The sequence below is a fragment of the Mus caroli genome, chromosome 5, assembly GCF_900094665.2.
Source record: "Mus caroli chromosome 5, CAROLI_EIJ_v1.1, whole genome shotgun sequence".
Classification (NCBI taxonomy): domain Eukaryota; kingdom Metazoa; phylum Chordata; class Mammalia; order Rodentia; family Muridae; genus Mus; species Mus caroli.
Genome location: NC_034574.1, coordinates 137,467,730 through 137,476,810, shown reverse-complemented (window position 1 = coordinate 137,476,810; position 9,081 = coordinate 137,467,730). Strand labels below are relative to the sequence as shown.

The following is a 9,081-nucleotide window of genomic DNA, read 5'->3' as shown; positions in this document are numbered from 1 at the left end:
GAGTGCTGGGATTAAAGGCGTGCGCCACCATGCCCGGCCCATCCAGCTTTTTAAGGCACTTTTTGACTTAACAAGAAAAACTTCAGAATCCAATTTAGCTCATGGGTTTTATGTAATAGTATTTATGTGCAGAAAAAAACAATGCTTATAGTAAATCCAGGAGGGCAGGATGAGCTTATTAAGGACGGACGGGGCAAATGACCAGTGAGCACGGGACTTGAGGGACACGCACAATAGTCAAGACGGCGAAGGATGCCAGCTTTGCTCAAAATTCACACTGGTTCTCCTCGGCACAAGCCAAGGCCTTGTCTCAAACAAGTATAACTGCTAAAAGGCCTTTCTTTAGGCTGGAAACAGGGTCATGTAGCCCAAGCTGGCATCCAACTCCCTATGTAGCTAAGGCTAGCTTTACACTGGTCTCACACCTTCCTAGTGCAGGGGTTAGAGGCATGGCCAGCACCCTAGGCCTTCCTGCATGTGGGTGAGCATCCTTCCAGTGGACACACGCCCCTAGCCTCAGACAAACATTCTTTTCTTACTTCAGCCCCAAGAATGATTCACAGGGAAAGGTCATCACATGTCCCCTACGTGACAGGCAACACTCACGTTACCTTTGCAAAGTCCAAGACACAGATTTCCAGATAAAAACAGGAAAAACAAGATCAGGGAGAAACTTTATAAACTGTTACAGAGTCAGGAAACCAGAGTGGGGCTCGAGCACCAACTGGGGTCCCTGGCCCAGGGAACTTCAGTTTCACCTACAGCTTCAGAAGGCCTCTGGCAGACCAGAGCCTCTCTGCCCCTATGCCTAGCCTGCTGCCTTTGCCAGCAGGAGACCCCAGGTTTCCTAAGTAGGCTGGTCTTCACAGCCAGACACCATTTGTGCCCGGGGCTTCACCCGCATTACCTCAGCAGGACCAGGCTCACGCCTCCAGGTAAAGGATAGAGAAAGGAAAATCCAAATGGTCTAAGTTACCTCATTCTTCCCTCCAGCAAATGAGAGGCCACAGATGTGGGGAGAGGACAGAAAACTTGACAGCAGAGCTGTGAGCAGGAGGGAGGGCACCTACCGTCCGTGTCTCGCTGTCCTCGCGCTCAGGATTGACCTTCACAGCAACGGTCGTGATCATGCCCACCATTTCAGGGGGAGGCACCGTGTTTTCAGGGATCCCCTGGGGGTTCTCAAAGTAGCGGTTCTACAAAGAAGAACACAATAATGGCAAACAGTGCATCTTATGGTGGTCAGTACTCCCCATCCTAAAACCCCACCCCTGACACTTGGACTAAACTACCCCAAATTAGGAAAGGTGATAACTGAATACGTATAAGCAGTAAATTCAGACGTAAACAGAAACATACCACTACTTTTGGAAGCTCCTTGTAAATCTGCTTCACAAAATCCAAAAAGTGATGAATCTAAACAATGACAAAAAAACCAAAATACTTCATTGTAAGAACACACAGTGGCGGCCCAGCTGATAAAGATTACTTAAGCCTGGCAACCTCACTGATCCCTCAAGACAGGTCAGAGGACAGCTCTGACCTCCATACCTGCACAGGACACATGACATCTCTACCCCTTCCCCACCCCAAATATTTCTTACAAGATTATTATAAAGCAAAGCAAGTTAGGCAATGGACATAAACAAAAAATGAGGGGAAAGAAAAGAAAAAGAAGACAGACACTGGTAAACAGAAGCTGCCAAAGGATGAAGGTTAAGGAAGGGCTTGTCAGAAAAGAGGGAACTGAGGTTGAAGAGATGGCTCAACAGGCCAGAGCGCTGGCTGCTCTCACAGAGGAACCAGATGGATTCCAGCATCCACCTATCAGGTAGGTCATAGCTGCCTATTCTAACTCCAGTTCTGGAAGATCCAGCATCCTTATTTGACCTCAGATGACACCCATACAACATAATACATATACAGACAAGGCCCACACACATACATATTATTAAAACTAAAATGAGTAAGTACACAATGCTTGAGATGGTACAAGAGTACAGATTCTTACACTCCCAAGGGAATCAAACCAACAAGCCTTTCCAGAAATCAGCCTGGCAACACCTATGTGAAGCCATGGAACTATACTTGGACTCAGTAACTGTTGCTGCTAATAAAGCTAATTAAATAACCTGAACCATACACAGAAAATAATTGTCAATAGCCATTGAGAGAGAAAAAAATTCTGAACCTGGGCGTAGTGGCTCACACCTTTAATCCCAGGATTTAAGAGGCAGAGGCCAGCAATGCAAAGCATGTTCCAGGACAGCCAAGGCTACATAGAAAAACCCTGTCTCAAAAAAACCAAACAAACAGAAGAAAGAGAGAAAGAGAGGGGAAAGGAAGGAAGGAAGGAAAGAAAAGATAAACATTGAAAAACTAAATGTCAAGAAAAACAGTCATTAAAACAAGTATCTCAAAAGTATCTAAAGACTGGGGAGTGGCTTGGGGGTGAGGACAGTCCCTGCCCTATCAGAGGACCAGTGTTCAGTTTTAGTGCCCACACCGGGTGGCTTATAAAGCTTCAAGGGATGGGACATCCTCGTCTATCCTCAGAGGACAGCTGCACACATCAGTCACAGGGCCAGGGCGGCTCCCAGAAGCTCCAGCTCTGCTGTGCTGCTGGGCTACAGAGCTCCACCTTCACGACTCCCTTTTATCTTTACCCATAAGAAAATGGCTGGAACTCGAAGTCTATCCCAGGAGATGTGAGTTGACCCACGACCCTGGTCAGTTACCGCACTCCAACTACTGAGAAAATGCAGAGAGATATCTGTGCACTCATCCAAACAGAAATGGTAAAGGCAGTGCTCCGAAGGAGCGTGGTGGAGTGGGAACGCACTCAAGAGTGCGCTGTGGACTTCAAGACGATGCCCTCCTATAACTCTGCATGAGACAGGACCACAGCAAAGTGGGGGACAAAATTTTTCAACTCAAGCTCTACTTTCTACCCAGTACTTGTTTAGTCAACTACAAGTAAGAGCCAGCTAGATGACCCTGAAGGTCAAGGTGCTTGCCACCAAGCCAGAGAATCTAAACTTGATTCCTGGAACCAAATGACAGTAAAGAACCAACCCCCCCAAGCCACTCTCCTGTACCATGCATGTGCCATGTCACACATGCGCGTGTGTGCACACACACACACACTAAATAAACATAGGTGGCGAACAACTCACCTCTTGCGTGATTGGTGGCCTGAACTGTTTGTGCAGCTCAATAATTATTCTTAGACAAATAAGAACATTTTCTTCATTTTCCGTCTTTAAAAAACAAAACAAACAAACAAAAAATCAAGTTGTATTTCTCAGAACATTTTAATCTCAAGATTAAGACAAACTGTTAATGGGCATGATGACATAATTGAGAGGCAGAGGCAGGCAGCTCTCCAGTCTGAGACTAACCTGATCTACATGAGTTTCAGGGCAACCCAGAGTACAGAGTGAGACCCCATGTCAGAAAATAAAAGCAGTCTAGGCATTTTCTGCAAGTTTCTCTTCCACACACCTGAATCAACCAGCTTACATTAGAGCTGCTGAAAATCACAGTTCTAAGGTACAGCTGTGGTGGACAGAAAGCCAAGGCCTTTGTGGACTATTTGACAGCAGCGTCCCACCAACAAGTTAAGAGTAACTCTGAGATGGAGGAACTAGCGTATGACACAGAGACAAAGTCACACATGAATCACTGCCACTTCCCCCTCTTTCTGACATAGGATCTCATGTGGCCGAGACCTGGCCCTCACTACATGTCAAAGGGTACCTTGAACTGAGAGCTGGCTGGGTTAACAGGTGTGCTTCACCTAGCCTGGTTTATACAGCACTCAGGAAGGAATACCCAGGTTTTTAGGCATGCTAGGCAAACACTCTCCCAGCTGAGCTACATCTCCAGTCCTGAATATTTAATGTTGTTCTGTTTTGAACAGAGTCTCATTATGGAGTCCTGGCTGGCCTCAACTCACTGAGCTTTGCCTGCCTCACTCTCCCAAGTGCTGATATCTGACAGTGTTGATATTGTGCTAGCACAACCAGAACTGATACTTTAATGCCTAAATGACATCCTAATTGAAACAAACAACAAAAACTGGTTCACTGCTTGGAGATACAGGCTGCCCATTCCTGATCCGAAACCCCAAACCTGAACTGTTCTAAAATCCTAAACCTTTTGAGTACCTGACAAGATACCACTACTAGGAAAGTCTATGCCTGACTTGACTTAATGGCTCTAAGTTAAAACAAACTCAGACACAGTAAAAACATGGCATAAAATTACCTTCAAGCTATCCACAGAAGGGACCAATGATAAAACTCCACATTTAAATGGAGGTTGTAGCCCTAGCAAAACCTGCTATGTATATGCAGATATTCCAAAACTCAAAATAAAATAAAAATCCCAAACACTCCCATTCCCATGTTATGAGGTAAGGAGTTATCTACCCATGCTGCAAAAAGACCACGAAAGAACACTCAGCTACGAAGCATCCGCTGTGGACTGGACAGGTGCTAAGTGCAAGCCAATGCTCTTTGAGAACGGACCAGCCAGCCATTCTACCCTCGAGGTCAGAGCCTCAGAGACCTTAGATAACGTGGCCGCTGTGGTCAGCCAGCACTGACAGAGCTGAAGTAAGAACCCAAGCCTGGCCCTAACAAGCACATCTTTCCAAGGGCCCAGACTCAATGGGACTATGAACATGTCAACAAATGCTTTCACCTAAACATCTAAGGCCTTGCTGGGCAAAGTAGCACATGTCTTTAACCCCACCACTCAGGAGGCAGAGGTAGGCCAACCTGGTCTACTCAGCAAGTTCCAGACAGGTCAGTGTTACATCGGGAGACCTTGTCTCAAAAAAAACAAAGAGCCAGGTGTCTTGGTATAAACTTTCAATTTTAAATCTCAGTACCCAGGAAGCAGAGGCTGGTGGATCTCTGTAAGTTCAAGGTCTGTTTAGTCTACATAGAGAGTTCCAGACCAGCCTGAGCTACATTGTGAGACCCTGTCTGGAAAAAAAAAAAAAAAGAGAAAAACAAAACAAAGATCTTCAATTAAGTAGTCTTTCTAAATTAAACAAAAATGAAAGAAAAAGAGACATTAAGAAGAACTTCATTCATTTAATTAGATCTTTGGTGAGGTGTGGACTACTACTGAATTTTAAGGAAAAAAAAAAACATGCAATGTTTTAAATACAGCTATTAAGAGAATTGTCAAAGATTACCTCTAAAAACCGAAACATCACAGACAGAACGTTTTTTGTATGAGGACGAAGATGCTCATTGGTTGGAATCCTGTGGAGTATCTCAAGTACCAGCTTCCGTAGTTGCTGCCAGAGACACACACACAGAAAAGTCAAACACGGACACTCCAGCCTCACTGTTACAACTGAACATGAACTTTCAGTTTTTAGAAGAACTGTTCAGGTATGTACCGGTACCCTAGGAGGCCAGAGCTACCAGGCCTGGCTGGCACTAGTTACAGGCAGTTTTGGCCTGGGTGTTGGGAGCGGAGCTCTGGCCCTCTGTGAGAACAGTACCTAAGACTCCTAACCGCTGAGTCATCTCTGCAGCCAAACTTAACTTTTTTATTAATTTACTACCTGTGGGCACATGTGCATCACGGAGCACGTGTAGAGAGGCTGGCAGACACCTTGAAGGAGTCACTTCTTCCCTTCTGTCATGTGAGCCTCATCAGGCTGAGTTGAATGAGGTTGCTCATCAACCTCATTCAACTCAGGTTCTCAGGCTCAGTGGCCAGCACCTTTTCCTGCTGAGCCATCTCACCAGCCCTCCTCTGTGCCTAGGGAAGCTAGTCTGCATATACACACATCCCTAGTGGGCAGATGCAAGTGAGCTCCGCCCACAGAAAAGGTGGATGGCTGTCCCACTGATGAAACTTCTTTCATTCTCTCCTGCATCTTTCAGTCTTTGGTTTTATATTGTTTCGATTCATATTTGCTTCTACTCATTGGTGTGGATTGTTTTTTTTTTTTAACCATTCCCATTAACAGATTACCTGGGCTGGCTTCTCTTGAAGAAACTGGACTTCTCCATCTTGGAGAAATGTAAGAAATCGAGGGATGATGTGTTCCAGGAATGTAGAATACTGAGGAGATGACGTGACATTCTAGTTGGCAATTAAAAAAAGGAAAGGCACAGTAAGTTTTATGCATATTTTCATTTTAAACTCACATAATAATCTCAAAAGAAAATAAACATGTGTCTTTCTGCTTTTGTGTTTAATTTGAACTTGCGTCTGCATGAGGTTTTATGTGCACCACAGGCATCCACGTTTCTAAGGAGACCACAAGAGAACATGGGATCCCGTGGTCCTGGAGCTGCAAGCCACTGTGACTGGACCAGGCTCTTTGCAAGAGCTGTCAACTCTCTTAACCACTGAGATGTCCCTGTATTTCCAGAGCTCACAGTGCTCCTTAATTCTTTCGGATGCTTCCAAGATAACATCATATTTAGTAGGTTAAGATTTGAAATCCAATAAAGAAAATTAAGTTCTTAAATTACTGTTAAAACCAGATATGGCAGGGGTAAAGTTAAGCTTATCTGCCTTTCTCTTTCTCTGGGACCATGGATTCCCAGCACCCACGGCAGGTAGCTCACAACTGCCTGTAACTCCAGCTTGAAGGGGATTCAGTGTCCTGTTCTGGAATCCAGACACCCATACATGTGGTGTGCACGAGCACACACTTACACATGCTCAAAGTGGACATGCTGAGCATTTGCCTAGCAGGCCTGAGGTTCTGGGTTCGATTCCCAGCACCACACATACACAGTTGCTTGAATTCCTCCCACGTTCAGCACAGCACAATTCACAAGAGCCAAGAAATAGAAGCAACAGAGGTGTCCATCAAATAATGATTTGTCCAAGAAAATGTAATATATAAATACAGTGAAATACTACTCTCAACCATGAAAAAGAACGTGACCCCATCCTGTTTTTTAGGAAATTAACTGAAATGAGCCACACATCAAGCTAAGCGCCACAGCCTCACCCCTGGGTACTCTTAAAGGCTGACCTCATAGAAAGTGGTGTCTGAGACTGGGGAGATTGTGGAGTCAGACAGAGAAGGCTGTTCCGAGGGAGCAACAGTTCTGAGGGAACTGCTGCAGGGTGAGGTGACTGTCAGTAACCTCTGAAACAACTAAGCTCGGCACTGGGGCAGTAGAGGCAAAGGTACTGCTATGAGTTCGTGGTCAGCCTATTCTATACAGCGAGTTCCAGGACAGTCAGGGACATATAGAGCAATCCTGTCTCGGAAAATAAATAAATAAATAAATAAATAAATAAATAAATAATAGTAATAATAAATAAGCTAGAAGGATTCTATTTTCTCCATAAGGACCAGAGTACCACCTGGTACATCATTCTATACATACATCACTTTAAATGCATTTAGGGTTGGCAAGGTGGTACAGTGGTTGAAGAGCTTCCCACCACACCATAAGCCAAGTTCCATCCCTGTGGCCCACACGGTAGGAGAGAACTCTCCTGCAAATTATCTTCCAAGTACACATATAAATGTAATTTAAACAAAAAATGAGCAAATACATTTAAGCAAAGAAAAAGAACATCAATGCTCTAGAAAATACTGAACACTCAAGGCTGACCTCCAAAACAGTTAGCACAGGGTATAGTGGAACACGTGTGTAACCTAGTAGAAGGACGAGGTAGGACCATGAGTTAGAAGAGCATTCTTTGCTACAAAGCCAGATACTGTCTCAAAAAGGAAAAAAAAAAAAAAACAAAAACAAAAACAAAAAAAACCACATAGGTCTTCACTTAGAAGAAACACTAGCCTTTTATTTTAAAACAGTAAATCATTAGGCAAGAACAATGGTAAACTCCTTTAATCCCAGTACTGGAGAGTCAGAGGCAAGCAGATCTCTTGAGTTTCAGGCCAGCCCCCTCTATATCCTGAGTTACAGTCTAGCCAGGGTCTCAAAAAAGACTGTAAAGCAGCCATTATAAAAGTTAGTGCATACATAATGATGGACCACATTTGAGAAAGGTCCTGTAAAATCCTAAAGGAGCCTGAAAAAAGTCCTATCTATCACCTGATGTTGTCACAGCTTCACAGCATCAGGTAGAATGCTGTCTTTGTGAGACGCCAGCAAGTCAAGTCCATTGTGCCTCTCAGATAAAAGTATTGCCCACGCCATTGTGTGCAAACAACCTCACTGTGGTTTCTGTATTAACTCCACCTTTCTTTTTCAGCTCTTTTTTAAAAAGACATACTAGATGAGATTCATTACCACACATGGTTTGGTGGGGTGTAGTAGAACTCACGGAGGTGGAAGCCCTCAGATATATAGGGCCTGCCATCTGCCAGGCAACAACTGTGGAAAAGTGTGAATATACCTGAGCAGCCATGGGACAAGCCACCTCCCAGCCACCCTATCCTTCAAGTTCCTCTGCATTAACCATGGTAAAGCCCCACTGTTTTGAGTGTGGGTCTTCTGTTGGCCAAGCTTGCCTCTACACCAGGCCTCATCCACAAGTTCCTTCTGCAGCTTGGTGCAGATGGACAGAATGACCTGGCCAGCTTGAACTCTGGCCACCGAGCCCTGGGCCTTCCCAAAGGCACTCTGCAATCTTCCTGGAACCCAGGCTGGGAACAGCACTGAAACTGGAAACAGGATTATCTGCAAGAAAACTGCCTTCAAAGTCCCTCAGGGCAACCACCTAAGCAACAGGCAGCCTATTCTCAAGGAGGCAGCTGCTTCCAGCTTTGCACTCCACATTGCCACCAGGAAAGGAATTTTCTGCTTAACTGGCTGCAGACTTTTTCAAATTTTAAGACAGAGTCTGATGATGTTGCCCTACTATGGTCAACAGGCACATGTCACCAAGCACGCTGTCATTGAATGTAAACATGATTTAAATGTCACTTCCGGTCAAACAGTTTGCTGTTACACGTGGGCAGTAGCCTCTAACGGTTTGTGTTTACTACGATTTGATTCTATTAAGAGGCAGGCTGCATACCCAAGATATAAGATACAATTTGCTAAACGCATGAAACTCAAGAAGAATGAAGACCAAAGTGTGGACACTGTGCCCCTTCTTAGAATTGGGAAC

At 44.7% G+C, this 9,081-nt stretch overlaps 1 protein-coding gene and 1 non-coding gene across 10 annotated transcripts in view; both read right to left on the bottom strand.

The window, feature by feature from the left end:
* Positions 1-9,081, bottom strand: part of Trrap (transformation/transcription domain associated protein) — a 93,691-nt gene that overhangs the window by 77,587 nt on the left and 7,023 nt on the right. For all 9 annotated transcript variants that reach the window (XM_029477030.1, XM_021163529.2, XM_021163532.2 and 6 more), the window contains exons 4-8: positions 6,004-6,114; positions 5,210-5,314; positions 3,177-3,260; positions 1,360-1,416; positions 1,071-1,196 (exon numbers count right to left, since the gene is read on the bottom strand). In XM_029477030.1, coding sequence (XP_029332890.1) covers positions 1,071-1,196; positions 1,360-1,416; positions 3,177-3,260; positions 5,210-5,314; positions 6,004-6,114 — 483 coding nt within the window. The remainder of the gene's footprint in view (positions 1-1,070; positions 1,197-1,359; positions 1,417-3,176; positions 3,261-5,209; positions 5,315-6,003; positions 6,115-9,081) is intronic.
* On the bottom strand, positions 8,658-8,786 carry LOC115031180. Its single transcript, XR_003836800.1, has one exon. It is a non-coding gene; the product is annotated as a small nucleolar RNA SNORA70 (small nucleolar RNA).